Source organism: Pristiophorus japonicus, chromosome 13, assembly GCF_044704955.1.
Source record: "Pristiophorus japonicus isolate sPriJap1 chromosome 13, sPriJap1.hap1, whole genome shotgun sequence".
NCBI classification, from domain to species: Eukaryota; Metazoa; Chordata; class Chondrichthyes; family Pristiophoridae; genus Pristiophorus; species Pristiophorus japonicus.
In genome coordinates, this window is record NC_091989.1 from 111,613,583 (window position 1) to 111,640,647 (window position 27,065).

General features: G+C 47.1%; 1 protein-coding gene across 1 annotated transcript in view; it reads left to right on the plus strand.

Annotated features, from left to right (window-relative positions):
- LOC139278169 (uncharacterized) overlaps window positions 1-27,065 on the plus strand; it is a 101,201-nt gene that overhangs the window by 67,668 nt on the left and 6,468 nt on the right. Inside the window, exons 4-5 of the mRNA XM_070896822.1 lie at window positions 21-476; window positions 2,353-2,497. Of these exons, the coding sequence (XP_070752923.1) occupies window positions 21-476; window positions 2,353-2,497 (601 nt within the window). The remainder of the gene's footprint in view (window positions 1-20; window positions 477-2,352; window positions 2,498-27,065) is intronic.

A 27,065-nucleotide genomic window follows, 5' to 3' on the forward strand; every position in this document is an offset into this window, starting at 1 on the left:
TCGTGTGATTATATTTGCAGTGGTATTTGGAGCTGAATTTACATTTTGTGGGTACCTACACCACAGCATTAATAAGTCTCATCACCATATTGAGCCTGGCCCCGGCCCCTGTTCATTGAATGTGTCCATAAACCAAGCAGGCTTACGAATAAAAGCTCGTCTCATTGAGAATGGCCCACCAATCTGTACGGAAGATATTGCAACAACTACACCCGATGGTTTGTCAGATGTCTGCATCACTTGGAAAGGACACGTTGGCAAACTGTTCATAACTCGTGGTGATGTCGTTAAGTCGTATTCAACTGCCATGTCCACTAACTGGAAATGTTGTCAAAATTTCATTCTTACCGGAAGCACTTCAAGCAATAATTCACCGTTGCTGAATGATATTATTTATATAAATGGATCACACTTCAGTCCTGTTCACATTGAAAATGCATCTTATTTAGAATTTACTGGATCTGAAGGAGCATGTGGTAAGTAGAAAAAATTACACATTGTGAATCTCTCTTACATTTGAAAAAACTTAAGATTTCTAATAGATGAAGAATAAAACCGACATATAGGCCCAGACTTTCTGTGCCTCTCCCCCTGCCAATGTTTTGGTGGATCCACGGCAGGTGGGGACAAAATGTGTGCAGCGATGTGCTGTTCCCTGTCCCACCTCTGTGCACCCTCTCCCCAACACCCACCCAACCATTTCCCAGAGGGGTTGGTCCACTCAGCCCAGAATATTCCTGCACATATATTGATGGCATGGATGGCAATATATAAAGACTACACAAATGAGAGAATTGTAGCCTGCACCATGTTTCCTGCCATTTCAAGGATACAAGGACTGCCAGTTCGGCCCAGGCATTCAAAGTTCACGGTTGGAGGAAGGGGTTAAAAATCAATCATTTTGTAAGCAGCACAGAGGCGACCTGTATTTTAATGTTGTGCAGACTCCCGAAGACTGCCATATCAAAACTATGGTGTCTTTTCCGCAGGATTTCTCGGTGGAGGCAGGGATACCTCCAGTATGCTAATGATGCTGAGGTCAGAGGTCAGAGGCTGTGGTCAGGGGAACAGCTTCATGGAGGGCAGAGTGCCACTCCTTGGAGATGTCCCCCAGTCAATCGGAGGAGGACATGGAAAGCCTGGGCTATGTTATTTAAGCTGCAAAAACCACTGAAAGCAAAACCTTAATTCTGAAAAAAAAAATTAAATATCACTGAACAATTCATTTACTGGCCTGTGTAGTGAAAGGAATCGATGGCTCTAAACACAGATTCTGAAATATGTGTTTCTTTAACCTTGAGATTATATTCCTTAGGAAAAAGTACTCACAGTGTTAAAGGAATATTGGTTCCTGTCCAGCTAGAGTTCAATTTGACTATTCTAACCAGACTAATATTTAATCTTTATGAACATGTAATTAGTTTTGTTGTGAAGCCGTTTAATTGAAGTATTGACCCCAAAAAGCAACAGATAAAGAATCTTAGTCCTGGCTTTCGCCACATGGCAAGACCAGAGCTCAGGGCCTAATGTCCCTGTCTTCTGTCAGTACCACAAGTGATTTACTGTCGGAGCCCAACGCTCTCATTCTCCCAGACTTGAATTGTTTCTGTTTCTCCCAATGTGCCTTTCATTAGGCTGAGACCACAGCAAGTTATCAAAATAAATAATGGCTACAATGATTAGAATAATCAAAAAATAAATATTAGGAAAGTTAGACAATAAGACTTGGATCAAGTTACAAGACTGAAGATATTAAAATTCGGAGTCTCTCTGCTTGGGTGGAGCATTAGAGAAAGGTAACACTAGGACCCCATTTTATCTGTGTGAAAGAATAAAGCTAAATACAGGGTAATGGTACAATGGCAGCAGCATTGTAATTTTAGATCTGATGAAGGATTGTGGCCAACTCCAGGACAGGCAGATATTTGATCATTCTCACATATGGTGAGATTTTCTTTAAAGGACTCTGGTCTGTTTTGGGCTCTCTGTGGATACTTTATATTTGTGCTCAGTGCAGAAGTCACTTTGCTTAGGTGAACACGCAGATGCTATGAACTGAAGCTAGACCTTGTTGGCTACCACATTTGCCTCCATAACAATAACAAAAATTTAAATAATTAGCATTCAAAGCATTTTGGGACATCCTGTTAGCAAAGGGTTAATCAGATGGGACTACTGTTACTTTCTCTATATTCATTTCAACCCACCCACCCTTGGAGGTTAAATTCCTCCCAGAGATGCTGTTGGTGCAGGTCTTGCCCTTTAAATTATTCCTTCACACTCAAAATACTTATACTTGTTTCAAAACATCTGCTAAAGGTCCCTAATCACTTTCACTGTCTTTTCATTTAGAAACACCATGGTCTGATTGCATAAAACAGAACGACAAACTGACTCAACTCACAACTCAAAGCACATTTACTCTAACTGATGCTCGTTATGCTGTGCTAATTGTGAATGGCATCCTGGAGGAATGTAATGCCAGCATTTCAGTCAAGTAAGTGTTAACAGCTTGCTTGAGTAAAGTGTTGAATAGATGATGGTGCTAGGGTGTCCCTGGAGATGGAGCATGCGGTATTCACCGGTACGCTCGCAGCCTTCCGTGAGAGGTGGGCACCGGAGGGACTGGAGTGCATCATCACCCCGGCAACCAAATTTTAATTTGATTTTATTATCTAAAGTTTAATTTGTTTAATTTACCTGTTTTAGTGCCCGCCCCACACCCCTGCTTTTAGCCAGGGGGCACTTGTATAATTTGTGTATTGGTGCCCTCAAAACAAAAACAGAAAATAAGGGGCACTGGGATAAACTGTATTTTGGAGTGTGACCCCCCGCCTTGCAGGGGACATTTGTTTAAATGCACAATTAAAATAGTTGAATAGATGATGGCGCCAGGAGATGTCCGTGGAGATGGAGCACTCGGTGTCCATTGGTACGCCGGAGAGACTAGAGTGGATCATCACCCCTGGCAACCAAATTTTAATTTGACCTTAGTTTTTCAAAGTTTCATTTGTTAATTTGTCGGTTCTACTTCCCCTTTAATAAGGGGGCATTTGATTTAAAGTTTGACATTAAAATAGTTGAATAGATGATGTTTCGATAGGGCGTGTTTTAGAAATCTCAGACACTAGAATTCAGCAGATTCATTGCTGGTCTTTCTGTTTCTCTGTGCTTCTATAATTTGTTCTGCAGATATTGGTCATCCAGTTTGAGTTTCCCCACAAATGAAAACAATCTATTTCTTTTAACTCAAAACAGCTTTGTTCAAATTAAGTTAATTTCAATCAGTATTGCACAAAAATGCGACCCGTGAAAATGCATTGAAAATGTGTTCCTTAGTTCAAACCTCTTGATTCTAATGCATATTCCCACCACAAGTGGGCTCTGAACAGAGTATTCTGCACTTTATTCGAATTCAACTCCATGATCAACATCAGGTGCCGAGGCGTCACAGCTTCTCCCAGTGGATACACTGCATCATCAGGCGGAGGCAAAGCAGTTTGGGGAGTATGGCCAGCCAGAAGTAGAGGATCATCAAATATGTGGAGGAGCGCCCTGGAGAAATGAAGAAAGTTGTGGTAACATCCCTCCCACCACCCTCTCCACCTACCCAAAACAACAAGGAGAGTCGGTGCTGACTGCCAGCAGACCTTCTGCAGCCAAAGGAAGAGGACGTGCACTTCAGTTTGTCCCAATGTCCAATCAGATTTGTTGAGCTTGTTCAAGCAGGCTAATCTTCCACGGCTGTCCAACCTCGTTGTGCAGGGAAATGCGAGTGAGTTCACTGAAGAATTTGGAACTAATTCTGTTTCAGCATCATGGATCGGCCACTTTAAAAACAGTTGTATAATCTCGTCCACGCCCATACATGGGGAGGCAAGTGATGTTCTCACAGAGAGCATCAGCAACTGGATGCCTGATACCAATTCCAGAAATGTTATCTTCTTATAAACCTAAGTACATCTTTAATGCTAATGAAATGGGCCTTTTTTAACCAGCTGTACCCACGCACAGCACCATTTTTCATCAATGAAAAATACTCGTGTGTGTCTCGATATCTCTTCAAATAGTAGGCTTAGCCATGCATTGCTAGACAGAGTATCAATGTTTAATTAAGCATATAAAATAACAAGTTAACTCATAGGAGTTGCAAGAGCCCCATGTGTCTGCAGCCCAACCGACACACACAGGAGCGAGGGCGAACAAAGGGAGGTCACATGCAAGTCACATGACGATGACGCAGATGCCACTCACTTCCAGCAAACGTGCACCCAGCGTCACAAGGTGGGAAAAAAAATCAATCAGTGAATTAGCATCAGAGTTTGCATTAGCATGAGTGGAGAAAAAAGAACGGCAGCAGAAACTGGGAGTGAGAAAAAGACTCAAATATGTGGATCCAGCGAGCAGACGGAGAGAGAAACCAGTCTCAATTGTGAAAGGTTGCTGAGGAATTGACTGATAACTAAGCTAAATGTCTCAATGGAACATTTCACTACATAGTTGCTGGTGGGTGGGAGCCTTGGGGATCAATCATAATGATCATTTTCAATGTGACTCTATGTGACATGCTCGATGGACCAGCTGGTCTTTTCCTGTTGGTCATTTTTCGTATGTTTGCAAATAGAAACAACAATTTTGTTGATAAATGTGCTGTCAGCAAGAAGCAAACCATAATCACAGATGTTTCACAAAATGACTGAACTTTGCATTGTACACCTTGTACAGTTCTTGGGGTTTCAATCACATTCATTTAAATAGTTGATTTGATGTTTTATGGTATTTAATGGTGTTCCTGTAGTGTTTTGCTGCGCTGTTTTATTAACATTGCATAATTTGCATTTGCTGATTGTCATGTATGTAACCTTCATGTAACAACACTGCAGTACTGCATATACTTGAGAAATGCACACATTGACCACAGGGGATGAACTTGTGGGAGACACTCCTCACCTGGTCATCCAGGTATAGAAAGGGAGGTTCCACGCAGGGTCATCACTTCTTGGTCCTGTGACTAAAGGTTCAGGTCTTGGAATGACCTTGTCCATAGAATGTGCCTCATGGATTTGTGGTATTGTGTAAGGACTTTACAGTGGCGACGAGAAACGGGAATCAACGACCCACGAGAATGGCCACCGGTAGCACAGAGGAACGGTACTGTGTTGGTGAGGATTGGGACGATTTCATTGAGAGGCTTCAGCAGAGCTTTGTCACGAAGGACTGGCTGGGAGATGCAGCGGCCGACAAGCGAAGGGCTCATCTACTGACCAGCTGTAGATCTAAGACTTACGTGCTCATGAAAGACCTGCTAGCACCTGAGAAGCCAGCGGACAAAACTTTTGAAGAACTCAGCAAGCTAATCAGTGAGCACCTCAAACCGGCGAGCAGCATACACATGGCCCGACACAGATTTTATACCCACCGACGTCAGGAAGGACAGAGTATACTGGACTTCGTTGCGGACCTCCGGCGCTTGGCCAGCCTCTGTAAATTCACAGACGCCTGCAGGGGGGAGATGCTAAGGGATTTCTTTATTGAGGGCATCGGTCATGCCGGGATTTTCAGAAAGTTAATCGAGACCAAGGACTTGACCTTGGAAGCAGTGGCGTTGCTGGCTCAGACTTTTATGGTGGGGGAGGAGGAAACCAAGATAATATACGCACGCAACTCTGACTTCAACGTGGATTAGAGGGTCAATATCATAAACGCGATTCAGAGCCCAGCAGGCAGGCAAGGGTAGTTCGACACACCCCAGGCAGCAATAGACCCCAGAACAAGTTTTCAACACAGACAATGGCAGGCTGAACGGACATTTATGCCATCCCAGTGGACAATGCGTTCTGGAATGGGACCATTGACACCCACTAACAGGGTGCTCAAGAGCAGTCAAAGGGACAATCAGCGAAGAATGCCTGGTAACAGCTCTTTTGTTCACAACAATGGGAATCTCAGTTCATGCTGGAGGTGTGGGGGCAGACATGCTGCTAGGACGTGGAGGTTTCAACAGTTTGCCGACAGAAATTGTAACCTCACTGGACCAGAAGAGGGGGCTGCGAGGCAGGATGACGCGTGGGGCAAATCAATGGACGCTGAAGTTCAGCGGGTTCATGTAGCAAACATTCACAGCTCATATACCTATGATGATGAAGGTCCTATTAAACGGCATCCCGGTACGCATGGAGCTGGACACGGGGGCCAGCCAGTCACTCATGAGCGTTCAACAATTCGAAAAGCTATGGCCACTCAAAGCCAGCAGACCCAAACTGGAACGCATTGAGACTCAACTACGGACGTACACCAAAGAAATCGTTCCAGTGCTAGGCAGTGCAATGTTGGCTCTCACACACAATGGATCAGTGAACCGGCTGCCGCTCTAGATTGTCCCGGGCAATGGTCCCACACTGTTGGGGAGGAGCCAGTTAGCTGAGATGAACTGGAAATGGGAGGATGTGCACGCAGTGTCATCTGTGGAGCAAAGTTCATGCTCATAGGTCCTACAGCAATTTGAGTCGCTATTCCAACCTGGCGTCGGGACGTTCAAAGCTATCAAAGTAGTGATTCACATCACCCTGGACGCCAGACCAGTGCACCACAAAGCCAGAGCTGTGCCGTATGTGATGCGGGAGAAAATTGAAAGCGAATTGGACCGTTTGCTGAGAGAGGGCATCATCTCGCCCGTTGAATTCAGCGACTGGGCGAGCCCCATTGTTCCCGCCCTAAAAACGGATGGCTCGGTCAGGATCTGTGGCGACTACAAGGCCACTATTAACCTGGTGTCCCTACAAGACCAATACCAGCTTCCAAGAGCGGAGGATCTTTTTGCCACGCTGGCAGGCGGCAAGCTGTTCACCAAGTTGGATCTCACTTCAGCCTACATGACCCAAGAACTGGCCGACGAATCCAAACTATTGACCACAATCACCACGCACAAGGGACTGTTTGTTTACAACAGGTGCCCATTTGGCATTCGATCAGCGGCCGCGATCTTTCAAAGAAACATGGAAAGCCTGCTCAAATCCATTCCTGGAACGATCGTATTCCAGGACGATATCCTCATCATGGGTTGGGACACTGAGGAACACCTCCACAACCTGGAAGAGGTGCTACGCCGACTGGACCGGGTAGGCCTGTGACTCAAGAAACCTAAGTGTGTGTTTTTGGCTTGCGAAGTCGAGTTTCTGGGCAGGAGGATTGCTGCAGACGGGATTCGGCCTACCGAATCCAAAACAGAGGCGATTCGACGAGCGCCCAGGCCCTGCAACACATCAGAGTTGCGTTCATTTCTGGGACTCTTGAACTATTTCAGGAACTTTTTGCCAAACTTAAGCACATTGTTGGAGCCGGTACACGTGGTCCTGCGTAAGGATTGCGATTGGTTTTGTGGGGTCTGTCAAGAATGTGCTTTCAATCGGGCGCGTAACTTACTCTGTTCAAATAGGTTGTTGACCCTGTACAACCCCTGTAAGAAATTGGTTCTGACATGTGATGCATCGTCCTATGGGATTGGGTGCGTGTTGCAGCAGTGCAATGTTGAGGGGCAACTCCAACCTGTGGCTTATGCCTCCAGGTTGCTCTCTCAAGCAGAACGTGGATATGGGATGGTTGAGAAGGAAGCACTCGCATGTGTCTATGGGGTGAAAAAGATGCACCAGTACCTTTTTGGCAGGAGGTTCGAATTAGAAACGGACTACAAGCCGTTAACATCCCTGTTGTCAGACAGCAAGGTTGTCAATGCCAAAGCGTCAGCTCGCATACAGCGATGGGCTCTCACGCTGGCTGTATACGACTACACCATCCGGCATCGGCCGGGCACTGAAAATTGTGCTGACGCGCTCAGCAGGCTTCCACTGGCCACCACTGAGGGGGCAACGGAGCAAAGCGCTGAGATGGTCATGGCCATTGATGCCTTTGACAGCGCAGGCTCCCCCATCACAGTTCGCCAGATCAAAATCTGGACCAACAGAGATCCCTCCTATCTTTGATTAAGAGATGTGTCCTGACTGGGGATTGGGCGCCCGCACATGGAGCATGCCCTGAGGAGGTCAGACCGTTTCACAGGCGGATGGATGAGCTCTCCATCCAAGCCGACTGCCTACTATGGGGCAGCCGGGTAGTCATGCCCCAGAGAGGCAGGGAAGCTTTCATCAGGGATCTCCACAGCGAGCACCCAGACATCGTGCTGATGAAGGCCATTGCCCGGTCACACGTTTAGTAGCCGGAAATTGGTTCAGACCTGGAACACTGTGTTCGCAGGTGCACGACGTGTGCTCAGCTGGGAAATGCCCCCAGGGAGGCCCCACTCAGCCCGTGGCCCTGGCCCACCAGGCCATGGTCACGCATTGACTTAGACTACGTGGGCCCCTTCATGGGGAAAATGTTTCTCATCGTGGTTGATGCGTATTCGAAATGGATCGCGTGCATCATTTTGAATTCGTGCACGACATCCACCATTGTGGAGATTCTACGTGCGGTCTTTACAACCCACGGTTTGCAGGACATCCTTGTAAGCGATAATGGCCCATGTTTCACTAGCTACGAATTCCGGGAGTTTATGCTGGGTAATGGCATCAACCATGTCGGGACAGCACCGTTTAAGTCGGCCTCCAATGGCCAAGCGGAACGTGCGGTCCAAATCATAAAACAAGGCATACTCAGGATTCAAGGTCCCTCCCTTCAATGCCGCCTATCGCGCCTCCTGCTGGCCTATAGGTCCCGACCGCACTCGCTCACGGGGGTCCCGCCTGCGGTGCTCCTTATGAAACGTACACTCAAAACTCGGCTGTCCCTCATTCATCCTGTCTTATCCGACATTGTTAAAGGCAAGCGACAGTCCCAAAATGAGTACCATGACCGTAATTCAAGGGGGAGATGTATAGAAATTGGTGACCCCGTATTTGTTCTCAATCACGCTTTGGGGCCCAAATGGCTTGAAGGTACTGTAATAGACAAAGAGGGGAATAGGGTCATTGTGATTAAACTTAACAATGAGCAGATATGCCGCAAGCATCTGAACCAAGTAAAAAAAATTTCAGCATGGACTCTGAGGAACCTGAGGAAGATCATGAGATGGTATTTGTCATCTATTTCACCATCTTGCAATGACTATAAGTATGTAACTGTAACTCATGCATACTGTACCTGTACCCTTGTAATGCACACCCTGACCACAGAGAGTGAGCTCCTCACCTGGGCTTCCAGGTATAAAAGGGGAGGTCCCACCCAGGATCAGCGCTCTTCAGTCCTGGAAATAAAGTGAAGGTCACAGAGTGACCGTATCTGATATATCCATGCCTCGTGTGAGTTTGTAACAAGGTGCAGAGACACTACATCTGGCGACGAGAATCGGGAATGACTGAACCACGAGGATGGCCACCGGTGGCACAGAGGAACGCTACTGTGTGGGTGAGGACTGGAACGACTTTGTGGAAAGACTCCAGCAGAGCTTTGTCACAAAGGACTGGCTGGAAGAGGCAGCGGCTGACAAGTGGAGGGCGCATCTACTGACCAGCTGTGGTCCACGGACGTATACGCTGATGAAAGACCTGTTCATACCCCAAAAGCCAGCGGACAAGTCCTTCGAAGAGCTCAGCCAGCTGATCAGTGAGCATCTCAAACCGGCAAGTAGCATATACATGGCCCGGCACCGGTTCTACTCTCACCGGCGTTGGGAGGGTCAAAACATCTCGGACTTCGTGGCGGAACTGCGCCATTTGGCCAGTCTCTGTAAGTTCTCCGATGCCTGCAGGGGGGAGATGTTAAGGGACTTTTTCATCGAGGGCATTAATCATGCCGACATTTTCTGGAAGCTCATAAAGACTAAGGATTTGACTTTGGAAGGGACAGCGTTGATAGCTCAGACCTTCATGACAGGGGAAGAGGAGACCAAGCTAATTTACGCACACAGCCTTGGTTTCAATGTTGCGTTGAACCAGGGAGTTAATGTTGTAAAAAAGGACACAGAACCCCACAGGCAGGCAAGGGCAATTTGACATCGTCCAGGCAGCAACTAACTCCAGGGTGGGCCTGCAACAGGGACAATGGAAAGGAGATCGGCAATTCATGCCATTACGAGAAACAATCCTGTGATGGGACAATTAACACCCTCCATCAGAGTGCTTAGAAACAGCCAAACGAGCCATCAGAGAGGAATGCCTGGGAATAGCCCTTTTGTTAACAGCAATCTCAGCTCGTGTTGGAAATGTGGGGGCAGACACACTGCAAAAATCTGCAGGTTCCAACTTTACACCTGTAGGATTTATAATGTCAAGGGACACCTGGCCAGGATGTGCAAAAAGGCAATAGCGAGGCTAGTCTGTGAGACAGACGAACCAGACGAGGGGTCTGAAATGCAGGATGAGGACTGGGAAACAACCATGGATGCTGAAGTTCAGAGAGTTCATGTGGCCGACGTCCACAGCTCATACACCAAAATGCCACCCATGATGATGAAAGTCTTACTGAATGGCATCCTGGTGCACATGGAGCTGGATATCGGGGCTAGCCAGTCCCTTATGAGCGCCCAACAATTTGAGAGACTAAGGTCACACAGAGCTTGCAGGCCCAAATTGGAACGCATTGAGACGCAGCTACATACGTACAGCAAAGAGATTATCCCAGTGCTGGGCAGTGCAAACTTGGTGGTAACACATAATGGATCACAGAACCAGCTGCCACTCTGGATTGTTCCGGAAAATGGCCCCGCACTCTTGGGGAGGAGTTGGCTAGCTGAGATGAATTGGAAATGGGGGGATGTGCACGCCATTTCATCCGTGGACCGAAGTTCATGCTCTCAGGTATTGCAAAAATTTGAGTCACTCTTTCAACCCAGTGTCGGAATGTTCAAGGGCACCAAAGTAGTGATACACATCACTCCGGATGCCAGACCAGTGCACCACAAAGCCAGAACGGTGCCATACATGATGCGTGAAAAAATTGAAAGTGAACTGGACAGGCTGCTCAGAGAGGGCATAATTTTGCCCATTGAATTCAGCGACTGGGCAAGTCCCATTGTTCCTGTCCTCAAAGCAGATAGCTCGGTTAGGATTTGTGGCGACTACAAAGCCACCATCAACCGAGTGTCGCTGCAAGACCAATACCCGCTCCCGAGAGCGGAGGACCTTTTTGCCACGCTGGCAGGTGGTAAGCTGTTCACGAAGCTGGACCTCACTTCGGCCTACATGACTCAGGACCTGGCTGAAGAATCCAAGTTTCTGATGACCATCACGACACACAAAGGATCATTTGTTTACAACAGGTGTCCGTTTGGCATTCGTTCGGTAGCGACTATCTTTCAGCCAAACATGGAAAGCTTGCTCAAGTCCATCCCTGGAACGATCGTGTTCCAAGACGACGTCCTTATAACGGGTCGAGACACTGAGGAATACCTCCGCAACCTGGAGGAGGTGCTACACCGATTGGAACAGGTAGGCCTGCGGCTGAAAAAGGTCAAGTGCGTGTTTTTGGCCCCAGAGGTCGAGTTCCTGGGCAGGAGGGTTGCCGCAGATGGGGTCCGGCCCACTGAATCAAAAACTGGGGCGATTCGCCGGGCGCGCAGGCCCGTCAACATGTTGGAGTTGCGATCATTCCTGAGACTCTTGAATTATTTTGGGAACTTCCTGCCGAACTTAAGCACATTGTTGGAGCCGTTACATGCTCCTCCGTAAAGGTTGTGAATGATCTTTGGGGGGATTGTCAAGAACAGGCTTTCAATAAGGCGAGGAACCTGCTGTGTTCCAACAAACTGTTGACTTTGTATGACCCCTGTAAAAAACTGGTTTTAACATGCGATGCGTCATCCTACGGGGTTGGGTGTGTTTTGCTGCAGGGTAACGATGACGGCCGACTCCAACCAGTGGCTTACACCTCCAGGTCGCTCTCCCAGGCAGAGCGTGGATACGGCATGGTCGAGAAGGAGGCACTCGCGTGTGTGTACGGTGTGAAAAAGATGCACCAGTCACTTTTCGGTAGACGGTTCAAGCTTGAGACAGACCACAAGCCGTTAACATCCCTGTTGTCCGACAGCAAGGCTGTCAATGCTAATGCATCAGTTCGCATACAGCGATGGGCCCTCACGCTGGCTGTGTATGACTACACCATATGGCACCGGCCAGGCACTGAAAATTGCGCTGACGCGTTCAGCAGTCTCCCACTGGTCACCATCGAGGGGGCGTCAGAGCAGAGCGCTGAGATGGTCATGGCCGTTGAGGCTTTTGACACTGCGGGCTCCCCCATCACAGCCCGCCAGATCAAACTCTGGACCAACAGGGACCCCCTCCTATCCATGATAAAGAAATGTGTCCTGACTGGGGATTGGGTGCCTGCACACAGGGCATGCCCCGAGGAAGTCAGGTCGTTCAGAGACGGATGGATGAACTCTCCGTCCAAGCTGACTGCCTGTTATGGGGCAGCCGGGTAGTCATGCCCCAGAAAGGAAGGGAAGCTTTCATCAGGGAACTCCACAGCGAGCACCCTGGCATCGTGTTAATGAAGGCCATTGCCCGGCCACACATGTGGTGGCCGGGGATTGACTCAGACCTGGAACACTGGGTTCGCAGGTGCACGACGTTTGCCCAGCTGGCAATGCCCCAGGGAGGCCCCACTCTGCCCGTGGCCCTGCCCCACAAGGCCATGGTCACATATTCACGTGGACTATGCAGGCCCGTTCATGGGTAAAATGTTCCTGATCGTTGTCGATGCATACTCGAAGTGGATCGAGTGCATCATATTGAACTCGTGCATGGCATCCATCACTGTGGAGAATCTGCGTACGGTTTTCGCGACCCACGGCTTGCCAGACATCCTGGTCAGCGATAATGGCCCGTGTTTTACCAGCCATGAATTACAGGAGTTTATGTTTGTCAATGCGATCAAGCACGTCTGGACAGCGCTGTTCAAGCTGGCCTCCAATGGCCAGGCGGAACGGTGGTCCAAGTCATAAAGCAGGGCATGCTACGCATCCAAGGACCCTCCCTTCAGTACCGCCCATCGCGCTTCCTGCTGTCCTACAGGTCTTGGCCGCACTCGCTCACGGGAGTCCCGCCAACGGAACTCCTCATGAAACGCACACTCAAGACGCGGCTGTCCCTCATTCACCCAGCCCTGGCAGACATTGTTGAGGGCAAGCGCCAGTCCAAAACCGAGCTCCATGATCGAAACTCAAGGGGGAGGTGTATAGAAATAGATGACCCGGTATTTGTTCTTAACCATGCTTTTGGACCCAAATGGCTTGAGGGCGCCGTAATTGGCAAAGAAGGAAACAGGATCATGCTGGTCCGACTAAACAATGGGCAGATATACCGCAAACACTTGGAACATTAAAGACAAGGTTCAGTGCAGACACGGAGAAACCGAAAGAAGAGCATGATGAGATAGCACCCACACCACTGCCAGCGCACGAGCAACAAAGACAGCGCTCAGCATGCACAGTCCCTGTGGCCAGCCCAGACAGGCCGGAATCACTTCAAGTGACAGAGACGCGTGCTGAGGCTCAGCCACCAGAGCCACAACTGCGGCGCACCACGAGAGAGCGCCGACCACCCGATAGACTTAACCTCTGAAACTAAAAGACCTAAGGGGGGAGGTGATGTCATGTATTTCACCATCTTGCAATGACTATAATTATGTAACTGTAACTCATGCATACTGTACCTGTACCCTTGTAATGCACACCCTGACCACAGGGAGTGAGCTCCTCACTTGGGCTTCCAGGCATAAAAGGGGAGGTCCCACCCAGGATCAACACTCTTCAGTCCTGGAAATAAAGTGAAGGTCACAGAGTGACCATGTCTGATATATCCATACCTCGTGTGAGTTTGTAACAAGGTGCAGAGACACTACAGTATTCACACCACCGCCAGTGAACGAGCAACAAGAACATTCAGCAGCATGCACAGTCCCTGCGGTCAGCCCGAACAGGCCAGAATCACCACAGGGGTCAGACACGCAGGCCAAGGCTCAACAGCCAGAGCCCCAACTGCGGCGCTCCACGAGGGAGCGCAGACCACCCGAAAGACTTAATCTGTGATCCCAAGAAGACGTTGGGGGGGAGGTGATGTCATGTATGTAATCTTCATGTAACAACACTGCAATACTGTGTATACTTGAGAAATGCACACATTGACCACAGGGGGTGAACTTGTGGGAGACACTCCTCACCTGGTCATCCAGGTATATAACGGGAGGTCCCACTCAGGGTCATCACTTCTTGGTCCTGTGAATAAAGGTGCAGGTCACAGAGTGACCTTGACCATAGAATGTGCCTCGTGTGGATTTGTGGTATTGTGTAAGGACTTTACACTGATTAATCACATTTTTTTCAAACAAATAATAGCTTTGAATTAAGAATAGATTGTATTCCCTGTTTCTTTACAAACTGTCCGCTGTTGATTTGTCACTTTCTTATTTCCTGCTCAGAAGTTTCTAATCGCTGTTACCTGTTGGACATAATTAAGTTGTAGGTTTTCTGTTCCTATCCTTCTCTTTTCCATCCACAACTAGAGGATTCCCCTTTCCATTCTCTTACCCACTTCAATACTCCTGGAACTGAAGAGCCAGCTGATCTGTTGGTTTCTAGTAAAGCCATGCTCATCCTAAATTGTCCTTTTCACCAATTTGCTATCTGGAGTGTTCTCTCTTCCAGATAAGGTTATATTTTGGAAAACAAAGTTTATGTCTGAGGCAAAGGATTCTGTTTAGACAGGACAGTCTTCACCTGAATTAGACTCATATAGATGACCTTGCCTTGTGCAGTGAGAGAGGATTAAATGTAGCGAGACCGAGGGGTATATTGAGCAGTATATATGAGAGAAAATGAATACTGGAACTAGAAGAGCTACATAGGTCCAGATGTTACAGAATAGAAGCGGGGATGGTGGTTGTCACTTAGAGTGCAGGCAGTAATATAATAATAGTAGGTTTCTCAAGGTGTGCTTCCGCTGAGTGCTGCTCCCCATTGGAAGTGTCAGATTGTGGAATTACCCCTGTTACAAGGGACAAAGATGGACTAAGTGAGTTGGCTAACCCATGGTAGATGGAGTTCAATGTGGGGAAGTGTGCAGTCATCCACTTTGGATGTGAGAAAGATGAATTGGAATATTTCCATAATGGTGAGAGATTAGGAGCTGTGAATGAGCAAAGCGATTTAGGTGTCTGTGCACACAAATCTATAAATTACCGCTGCCATTTACCCATTTCCTGTTGTCCGCTTAAGCACTTAGCAGTCCCGTCTATTTCTTTTCTCGTGTGCGTTTATCCCAGTGATGTAATGATGGTGCGGCACAAAGCCCGGATCATAGAATTATATCGGATATACGGCACAGAAATAGGCCATTTGGCCCAACCAGTCCATGCCACGTTTATGCTCCACTTGAGCCAAGCGTTTGAGCTGTCATTGCGGCCTCTGCTGTGTGGGGCTGCACTGCAGGTGGCCCTGGAATTGCTGCTGGATTCTTTCATGCTTGCTGTCATTTGTTGGGAGTTTCTGGACAGATCCTTCAATGACCCCCAATCACACACACTCAGAAGCAAGCTTCTCTTAAAAGCTGGGCTGTGGTGATCTGGTTTGCCTCAGCAGCTGGAGAGGGAGCTGACCTTATCTGTTGGCTAGCGGCTTCCTGCTGCTGTCCACCCATGCTCTGTGACTCATCACTTATGCTGCCCGCGTGCTGGCTGTCTGTTATGTATGATGCCTGGGGTCACCAGACACCAGAGGGCGCTACTGTCGGAGATCATTTGGCTGTATGCACATGTGCACGGTCACGGGTGTATATAAGCATGGGTACTAGGTCACGCGGGTACGTTGGGCGCGGAAAAAGATGGATCAGGTTTACACCTGACGCAGTTTACAATAACAAGTCTCTTGAGTCATTACATTTGGCGATGAGGTAAATTAAGAACCTTCGCATGTACAATGGACACTATTGGAATTCTTCACAAATTCATGGATGGCGAGGATTGGGCGGATTTCGTTGACCGCCTGGATCAATATTTTCTGGCCAACAAAATGGAGGGAGAGGCTGACACAGTTTGGCGCAGGGCGGTTTTCCTCACTGTTTGTGGTCAGAAAGTTTACGGCCTCATGAAGAACCTTCTCTCGCCTTTACGTCCAACGGACAAAGAGTACGAGGATTTGTGTGTTTTGGTGTGTGACCATTTTAAACCAAAAGTGGGGATCATCTCACGCTATCGCTTCTATCCGCATGTTCGTGCTGAGGGCCAGGATGTGTCGGGATTCGTCACCGACCTATGATCTCTTGCTGAGCATTGTAAGTTCGGGAACATGTTGGAAGACATGTTGAGAGATTTCTTCATAATAGGCATCAACCACGATGTGATTCTTCGGAAGTTGTTGGCCGAAGAGAAACTGGATTTGAAAAAGCCCATCGCGACTGCCCAGGCATGCATGACGACTGATGATAATTTGAGGCAGATATCATCGAAGAGTCGGAGCTCCACGGCAGGTACTGTAAACAAGATTGTGTCGTCTTCTGGCAGAGTTGCTTATGGCAGGGCCTACTCGACTGTTTATGTGAAATCTGTGGCTGCTTAGAGTATGCCAACTGGTACGAATCTGATTTCACCCTGTTGGTGTTGTGGGGCAATCATCGGCCTCAGTAGTGTCGGTTTAAACAGTACTCCTGTATTGGCTGTTCGAAAGTGAGGCATCTTCAGAAAATGTGCCCACAACTGAGCAAGCGTGCTGCTGCTCATCACATTGTTGATGATGACCAGCCCAGTGCTGGCCCGGATACACAACCCGAGCAGGAAGTGTATGGTCTGTATTCGTTCTTGGCAAAGAGCCAGCCGATAATTGTTAATGTGAAGCTGAATGGCGTGCCTGTATCAATGGAGCTGGACACGGGTGTGAGTCAGTTGATAATGAGCCAAAGGACATTTGACAAGCTGTGGGACACTGAGGCTATGAAGCCTAAGCTGAGTCCAGTCAATGCCAAGTTGAGTACTTACACGAAGGAACTCATACCGGTGATTGGCAGTGCAGTAGTCAAGGTGTCATATGATGGTGTGATTCAAGATCTACCATTATGGATTGTCCCAGGTAATGGTCCAACCCTGTTCGGCAGGAATTGGTTTGAGAAAATCAAGCTGAACTGGAATGATGTCAAGTGTGTTCAAGTGTGGAAGAAGTTTCCTTCTTTGTTTGAACCGGGAATTGGTAAATTTACTGGAGCCAAGGTGCAGATTCACCTGGATTCTGATGCAAGGCCTGTTTATCATAAAGCTCAGTCTGTTCCTTACATGATGAGGGAGAAGGTTGAAATTGAGCTTGACAGACTCCAATGTGAAGGGGTCATATCACCGGTCAAGTTTAACGAGTGGGCCTGTCCTATTGTTCCTGTGTTGAAGAGTGATTGGCACTGTCAGGATCTGTGAAAACTACAAGGTTACGATGAACCGATTTTTGAAACAGGATCAGTATCCGTTACCGAAGGCTGATGACCTGCTCGCCATGCTAGCTGGTGGAAAGTCGTTCACTAAGCTAGATCTGACGTTGGCCTACATGACACAGCAGCATGTTGGCACTTCGAAGAAACTCACCTGCATCAACACCCATAAAGGACTGTTTGTCTAAAACAGGTGTCCTTTTGGAATTCGTTCGGCTGCAACCATATTTCAGAGGAATATGGAGAGTCTACTGAAGTCCGTTCCTAGAACTGTCGTGTTTCAAGACGACATTCTGATCACAGGTCGCGACATATTGAACATCTGAACAATCTTGAAGAAGTCCTACATTGTCTGAACAAAGTGGGACTCATGCTGAAACGTTTGAAGTGTGTCTTCATGGCATCTGAAGTTGAATTCCTGGGGAGGAAGATTTCTGCTGATGGCATCAGGCCTACTGATTCGAAAACCAAGGCCATCAAAAATGCACCCAGGCCTCAGAATGTGACGGAGCTGCGTTCGTTCCTTGGGCTACTCAACTACTTTGGTAATTTCTTACCCAGATTGAGCACTTTATTAGAGCCACTGCACATGCTACTCAGAAAAGGCGACAACTGGGTCTGGGGTGTGTCTCAAGATAGAGCCTTTGAGAAAGCTAAGAATCTGATCTGTTCAAACAAGTTGCTTGTTCATTATAATCCATGTAAGCGTCTTGTATTGGCTTGTGATCTTCATCATATGGAGGTGGCTGTGTAGTCCAACAAGCAAATGAGTCGGGTAAGCTGCAACCTGTTGCATACGCTTTGAGAAGTTTATCAAAAGTGGCAAGAGCTTACAGCATGGTATATAAAGAAGCTTTGGCCAGTGCGTATGGGGTAAAAAAGATGCATCAGTACCTGTTTGGTCTTCGTTTTGAACTCGAAATGGATCACAAGCCACTCATTTCATTGTTTTCTGAAAACAGATATTAATACCAATGCATTGTCTCATATTCAGAAGTGGGCGTTAACATTGTCTGCCGATGAATACGTTATTCATCATAGACCTGGTACTGAGAATTGTGCCGATGCACTGAGTCATCTGCCTTTGCCCACACCTGATATGAAGACGCCTCAACCTGCAGATCTACTGTTAGTAATGGATGGTTTTGAGAGTGAAGGAACTCCTGTCACTGCTCAACAAGTTAGGATCTGGACCAGCCATGACCCTATTTTATCGGTTGTGAAGCTTTGTGTCCTGAATGGTGATTGGTCTGCAATACCTATGGAGATGTATGATGAGACCGAACCTTACAACCATCACAAAGATGAGCTGTCCATTCAGTCAGATTGTTTACTCTGGGGTAATCGTGTCATTATGCCTCAGAAAGGTAGAGAAAAATTTGTACATAAACTACATCCTGGTATTGTCATGATGAAAGCCATTGCTAGGTCTCATGTATGGTGGCCTGGAATTGACTCTGATCTGGAATCATGTATGCATCAGTGCAATACTTGCAGGCAGGCCATGTATAAGGGCTGGCGCTGTTCCCTGCACTTTTCCTGTAGCTGTCGTGCTGCAAAAATCATGTCCGTTGTGCCCCGTAAGGGACAAAATCCGCACTGTGACTCTGGGAGGAGCTCCTCCCCGCCCCCCCGCCACAGGAAGAAGACGGTTGAGGAGGACTCTAGCGACGATCTTACAAAGGCCTTTGATACTGTCAACCGCGAGGGTCTATGGAGCGTCCTCCTCCGTTTCGGATGACCCCAAAAGTTCGGCACCATCCTCCGCCTACTCCACGATGACATGCAAGCCGTGATGCTTACCAACGGATCCATCACAGACCCAATCCACATCCGGACCGGGGTCAGACAGGCCTGTGTCATCGCTCCAACCCTCTTCTCAATCTTTCTCGCTGCCATTCTCCACCTCTCAACAAGCTCCCCGCTGGAGTGGAGCTAAATGACAGAACCAGTGGGAACCTGTTCAACCTACACCGTCTCCAGCCAGATCCAAGATCACCCCAACCTCTGTCGTTGAGCTACAGTACGCGGATGACGCCTGCATCTGCGCACATACAGAGGCTGCACTCCAGAACATGGTCGACGTATTTACTGAGGCGTACGAAGCATGGGCCTTATGCTAAACATCCATAAGACAAAGTTCCTCCACCAGCCTGTCCTCACCACACAGCACTGCCCCCCAGTCATCAAGATCCACGGCGCGGCCCTGGACACCGTGGACCACTTCCTATATCTCGGGAGCCTCCTATCAACAAGAGCAGGCATCGGCGACGAGATCCAACACTGCCTCCAGTATGCCAGTGCAGCCTTCAGCCGCCTGAGGAAAAGAGTGTTTGAAGACCAGGACTTCAAAAATGCCATCAAGCTCATGGTCTACAGGGCTGTAGTAATACCCACCTACCTGTATGGCTCAGGGACATGGACCATGTACAGTAGACATTTCAAGTTGCTGGAGAAATATCACCAACAATGTCTCCGCAAGATCCTACAAATCCCCTGGGAGGACAGGTGCACCAACATCAGCATCCTCATTCAGGCTATCATTTCCAGCATTGAACCACTGTTCACACTCGATCAGCTCCACTGGGCAGACCACATAGTCTGCATGCCAGACACGAGACTCCCAAAGCAAGTGCTCTACTCGGAGCTCCCTCATGGCAAACGAACCAAAGGTGGGCAGCGGAAATGCTACAAGGACACCCTCAAAGCCTCCCTGATAAAATGCGACAACCCCACTGACACCTGGGACTCCCTTGCCCAAGACTGCCCTAAGTAGAGGAAGTGCAACGAGAGGGCGTTGAGCACCTCGAGTCTCAATGCCGAGAGCATGCAGAAATCAAGCGCAGGCAGCGGAAAGAGCGTGCAGCAAACCAATCCTACCCACCCCTTCCCTCAACAACTATCTGTCCCACCTGTGACAGAGTCTGTGGCTCTCGTATTGGACTGTTCAGCCACCAAAGAACTCACTTCAGGAGTGGAAGCAAGTCTTCCCAGATTCCGAGGGACTGCCAATGATGACCTGCATGCAGCTGAGTAAAGTACCAGCGGAATCTCCGCTGAGCCTGTGATCGTGGCCATCTAAACCATGGTCGAGGATCCAGATTGATTTTGCGGGTCCTTTCCTGGGAAAAATGATTTTTGTTGTGGTGGATGCATATTCAAAGTGGATAGAGTGTATCATTATCCAGTACATCTACAGCCACTATTGAGAGCCTTCGTGTCATGTTTGCTACTCATGGCTTACCTTACATTGTGAGCGACAACGGATCTTGTTTCACAAGTCTTGAGTTTCAGGAGTCCATGGAGCTCAATGGTATTAGACATGTGAAGTCAGCTCCATTCAAACCTGCTTCTAATGATCAAGCAGAGCATGCTGTTCAAACGATCAAGCAAAGTATGAAACGTGTAACTCTGGGTTCACTGCAGACTCGTTTGTCTTATATATTGCTCAGTTACAGGACACGACCTCATATGCTTACTGGGGTTTCCCCTGCTGAACTACTGATGAAGAGAAATCAGTAGACCAAGCTTTCTCTTGTTCATCCTGATTTGAATGATCGTGTTGAAAACAGACATCAAAGTCAGCAATGATATCATGATCATGCTGCTGTGTCACGTGATATTTCAATACTGGATATACAGTCCAGTATATGTACTAAACTATGGTCAAGGTCCAAAGTGGATCATTGGTACTGTTACAGCCAAGGAGGGTAACTCTTGTGGTGCTCAAGAATGGGCAAACATGCATGAAACATGTTGACCAAGTAAAACTGCGGCACACGGATGAACTGGAACCGTTTGAGGAAGATGCAGTCAGTGACCAACCAACCAATGTTCATTCATCAGAGGACTCTGCTGTCATTCCTGAACCTGGACCTTCAGTCTCTGATGTGGTCATTACCACTCTCACCAGATCTGTTATTCAGCCTTGAGTCACAACTGACTCACAACGCTCGCCTAGAACTAAAGTTGAACTGAGACAATCAAGTCGTGAGCGGAAAGTCCCAGACCGTCCTAATTTGTAAAAAGACTGATATTAAGATCTTGAAAGGGGGATTGTTGTTATATATTGATACCTGGGGTCACCAGACACCAGAGGGCGCTGTCGGAGGTCATCGGGCTGTATGTGCGTGTGCGCGGTCACGGGTGTATATAAGTGTGGGTACTAGGTCATGCGGGTACTTTGGGCGCGAATAAAGATGGATCAGGTTTACACTTGACGCAGTTTACAGTAACAAGACTCTTGAGTCATTACACTGTCTGACCCTTTGGGAGTGAATATATTGGAGTTCCTCAATGGGTGGGGTAAGTGCAGTGCTGGGGGTGCTGCTACTGGTGCTACTACTTCTCAAGTGGCTGTTTTCCAACTAGTCCTGGGACCAGCCAGTTCCAGAAACCAGAGGAGACCTCACAAAGGCACAAAAAGGACAGTAATACAGAAAGGAACTAAGTATTGTAACACTAACACGGTACAGGCAAGTATTTCCCATGGTCCTACTGCTCCTGGATAGTACATGTGAGAGTCCTTCTGATAGGATCTTACCGGACAATGTTCTGGAAGGAGCCATTGTCAGAGGGGGTAGGGGCTGGTGAGAAAGTGATGCGTATCCTGCAGGTGAGGAGGTGGACAAACTTGAAGCTTTTATCAGTGGGCATTCTTGTGCTATCGGAATGAGGACTGTACAAAGAAGATGTAGAAAGGTGAAGACAGTTGAGTTTCAGGACCCACAGAAAACAATACAGACTGTGAGGGACAAAGTGTACTGAGGTGCACACAACAATCACCCTGTCCTTGCTGAGAAGCATTGCCAGCCGGTGCCCAACATTGCTCCTTTCTAGTGACCCTCTTTTAGCACTGTCTCCATGTGTGCTGGAACGTACAACCACCTTCAGTTCCTCAACTATTTGCTGCCATGTGTATCTTCAAGCTGTTTGTCACTGCTCCCTGCCTGAGGCGAAGTACAGCAGCACCCTCGGCCTCTCACAGCCTGCAGCAGCACGTTAGTGCTTGTCTCAAACTGTGAAAGAGTGAAAGAAAGAAAGAGCGAAAGAAAGAGAGAGTGAAAGAAAGAGAGAGCGAAAGAAAGAGCAAAAGAAAGAAAGAAGACCCTGACTCACTGACTCACTGACTCACTCACTGACTCACTGACTCACTCACTCCACTCACTCACACACTCATTCACTACTCACTCACATTATATAGCACCTTTCATGACCACTGGACGACTTAAAGCGCTTTACAGCCAATGAAGTACTTTTCGAGTGTAGTCGCTGTTGTAATATGGGAAACACGGCAGCCAATTTGCGCACAGTAAGCTCCCACAAACAGTAATGTGATAATGACCAGATAAACTGTTTTTCTTATGTTGATTGAGGGATAAATATTGCCCAGGACACCGGTGATAAGTTCCCTGCTCTTCTTCGAAATAGTGCCATGGGATCGTTTCGACCACATAAGAGGACATATAGGGCGTCAGTTTAACGACTCATCCGCAGGATGGCACCTCTGTCAAAGCAGCACTCCTTCGATACTGCACTGGAGTGTCAGTCTAGGTTTTGTGCTCAAGCCACAGGATTGGGGTTTGAACCAACCACCTTCTGATTCAGAGGTGAGAGTGCTTTTTTAATTGGATTTATTCAATATTAAAAACACTTACAACATCGTGATCCTTCCATTGTACCATACAATCACTATTCACCACTTCCAGCAACAAAAAAAGCTGATCACTAAAATATAAACAAGCTCACCACAATTCTGCCTCTCCGCATGGTCATTCCTTCACCACATAGTAGCATCAAAAACTAAAGTTTAATTTGTCTCCCATGAAATATCATAGAATTATGAAAATTTACAGCACAGAAGGAGGCCATTTTGGCCCATCATGGCTGACAAAGAGCTATCCAGCCTCTTGGTCCGTAGCCTTGTAGGTTACGGCACTTCAAGTGGTGAGGGTTTCTGCCTCTATCACCCTTTCAGGCAGTGAGTTCCAGACCCCCACCACCCCCTCAAATCCCTTCTAAACCTCCTACCAATTACTTTAAATCTATGCCCCCTGATTGTTGACTCCTCTGCTAAGGGAAATAGGTCCTTCCTATTCACTCTATCTTGGCCACTCATAATTTTATACACTTCAAAAAGATCTCCCCTCAGACTCCGCTGTTCCAAAGAAAACAACCCCAGCCTATCCAATCTTTCCTCATAGCTATAATTCTCCAGTAAAGGTAATATCCCCATAAATCTCCTCTGTACCCTCTCCAGTGCAAAACATCTTTCTTGTAATGTGGTGACCAGAACTGCATGTAGTACTCTAGCTGTGGCCTAACTAGTGTTTTGTACAGTTCAAGCATAACCTCCCTGCTCTTGTATTCTATGCCTTGACTAATAAAGGCAAGTATTCTGTGTGCCTTCTTATCTACTGGCCTGCTGCCTTCAGGGATCTGTGGACATGCACTCCAAGGTCCCTTTGTTCCGCTACACTTCTCAGTGTCCTACCATTTAATGTGTATTCCCTTGCCTTGTTAGCCCTTCCCAAATGCATTGCCTTACTCTTCTCCAGATTGACTTCCATTTGCCACTGTTCTGCTCAGCTGACCAGTTGATTGATAGCTTCCTGCAGTCTACAGTTTTCTTCTTCATTATCAACTACACAGCCAATTTTTGTATCACCTGCAAACTTCTTAATCATACCCCCTACATTCAAGTGTAAATCATTGACTTATACCACAAAAAGCAAGTGACCCAGTACTGAGCCCTGCGGAGCCCCACTGTATACAGCCTTCCAGTCACAAAATCACCCATTAACCATTACCCTTTGCTTCCTGCCTCTGAGCTAATTTGGAGTCCAACTTGCCAATTTGTCTTGGATCCCATGGGCTTTTACTTTCGACCAGTCTTCCCTGTGGGACCTTATCAAAAGCCTTGCTAAAATTCTCACACAACATCAAACATACTACCCTCATCGACCCTCCTTGCTACAGCCTCAAAAAATTCAATCAACTTAGTCAGACATGACCTTCCCTTAACAAATCCATACTGACTGTCCCCGATTAATCTGTGAAGATTTATCTTGTGCCTCAGAATTTTCTCAAATAATTTTACCACCACTGAGGTTAGGCTGACTGGCCTTTAATTACTCGGTGTATCCCTTTCTCCCTTTTTAAATTATATTAAATTTAATTATTAAATAATAAATATTAATCTATTATACAGTAAAAAATGAGTAAAAAAATGCCACCCTTAAATTCCTTACCCAATAAACAATCACAAAGTCTCATGATGATTTTAGTCTATATTTAAATCCTCTTAGGTTTATTCTCCTCCCCTTATAAAGCAGAGCATTCCTTTGTTGCACATTCCTTCGTTGCACAATCATGAGTCTAGCCACACTGAACATTAAACTAATCATAGAAACATAGAAACATAGAAAATAGGTGCAGGAGTAGGCCATTTGACCCTTCGTGCCTGCACCACCATTCAATGAGTTCATGGCTGAACATGCAACTTCAATACCCCATTCCTGCTTTCTCGCCATACCCCTTGATCCCCCTAGTAGTAAGGACTACATCTAACTCCTTTTTGAATATATTTAGTGAATTGGCCTCAACAACTTTCTGTGGTCGAGAATTCCACAGGTTCACCACTCTCTGGGTGAAGAAGTTTCTCCTCATCTCGGTCCTAAATGGCTTACCCCTTATCCTTCGACTGTGACCCATGGTTCTGGATTTCCTAACACTGGGAACATTCTTCCTGCATCTAACCTGTCTAAACCCGTCAGAATTTTAAACGTTTCTATGAGATCCCCTCTCATTCTTCTGAACTCCAGTGAATACACGCCCAGTTGATTCAGTCTATCTTGATATGTCAGTCCCGCCATCCCGGAAATCAGTCTGGTGAACCTTCGCTGCACTCCCTCAATAGCAAGAATGTCCTTCCTCAAGTTAGGAGACCAAAACTGTACACAATACTCCAGGTGTGGTATAACTGTAGTAATACCTCCCTGCCCCTGTACTCAAATCCCCACGCTATGAAGGACAACATTCCATTTGCTTTCTTAACCGCCTGCTGAACCTGCATACCAACCTTCAATGACTGATGTACCATGACACCCAGGTTTCGTTGCACCGCCCCTTTTCCTAATCTGTCACCATTCAGATAATAGTCTGTCTCTCTCTTTTTACCACCAAAATTGATAACCTCACATTTATCCACATTATACTTCATCTGCCATGCATTTGCCCACTCACCTAACCTATCCAAGTCATCCTGCAGCTACACAGCATCCTCCTCGCAGCTCACACTGCCACCCAACTTAGTGTCATCCGCAAATTTGGAGATACTACATTTAATCCCCTCGTCTAAATCATTAATGTACAATGTAAACAGCTGGGGCCCCAGCACAGAACCTTGCGGTACCCCACTAGTCACTGCCTGCCATTCTGAAAAGTACCCATTTACTCCTACTCTTTGCTTCCTGTCTGACAACTAGTTCTCAATCCACGTCAGCACACTACCCCCAATCCCATGTGCTTTAACTTTGCACATTAATCTCTTGTGTGGGACCTTGTCGAAAGCCTTCTGAAAGTCCAAATATACCACATCAACTGGTTCTCCTTTGTCCACTTTACTGGAAACATCCTCAAAAAATTCCAGAAGATTTGTCAAGCATGATTTCCCCTTCATAAATCCATGCTGACTTGGACCTATCATGTCACCATTTTCCAAATGCGCTGCTATGACATCCTTAATAATTGATTCCATCATTTTACCCACTACTGAGGTCAGGCTGACCGGTCGATAATTCCCTGTTTTCTCTCTCCCTCCTTTTTTAAAAAGTGGGGTTACATTGGCTACCCTCCACTCGATAGGAACTGATCCAGAGTCAATGGAATGTTGGAAAATGACTGTCAATGCATCTGCTATTTCCAAGGCCACCTCCTTAAGTACTTTGGGATGCAGTCCATCAGGCCCTGGGGATTTATCGGCCTTCAATCCCATCAATTTCCCCAACACAATTTCCCAACTAATAAGGATTTCCCTCAGTTCCTCCTTCTTACTAGACCCTCTGACCTCTTTTATATCCGGAAGGTTGTTTGTGTCCTCCTTAGTGAATACCGAACCAAAGTACTTGTTCAATTGTTCTGCCATTTCTTTGTTCCCAGTTATGACTTCCCCTGATTCTGACTGCAGGGGATCTACGTTTGTCTTTACTAACCTTTTTCTCTTTACATACCTATAGAAGCTTTTGCAGTCCGTCTTAATGTTCCCTGCAAGCTTCCTCTCGTACTCTATTTTCCCTGCCCTAATCAAACCCTTTGTCCTCCTCTGCTGAGTTCTAAATTTCTCCCAGTTCCCGGATTCGCTGCTATTTCTGGCCAATTTGTATGCCACTTCCTTGGCGTTAATACTATTCCTGATTTTCCTTGATAGCCACGGTTGAGCCATCTTCCCTTTTTTATTTTTACGCCAGACAGGGATGTACAATTGTTGTAGTGCATCCATGCAGTCTCTAAATGTCTGCCATTGTCCATCCACTGTCAACCCCTTAAGTATCATTCGCCATCCGTGAGACTCGGACAAGTGACGAGAGTGTTACCATTGAGCCACAGCTGACGCCTACATTCTAGGGAAGATACGTTTAAACCACTTTATACAAAACCATCAATGAACCG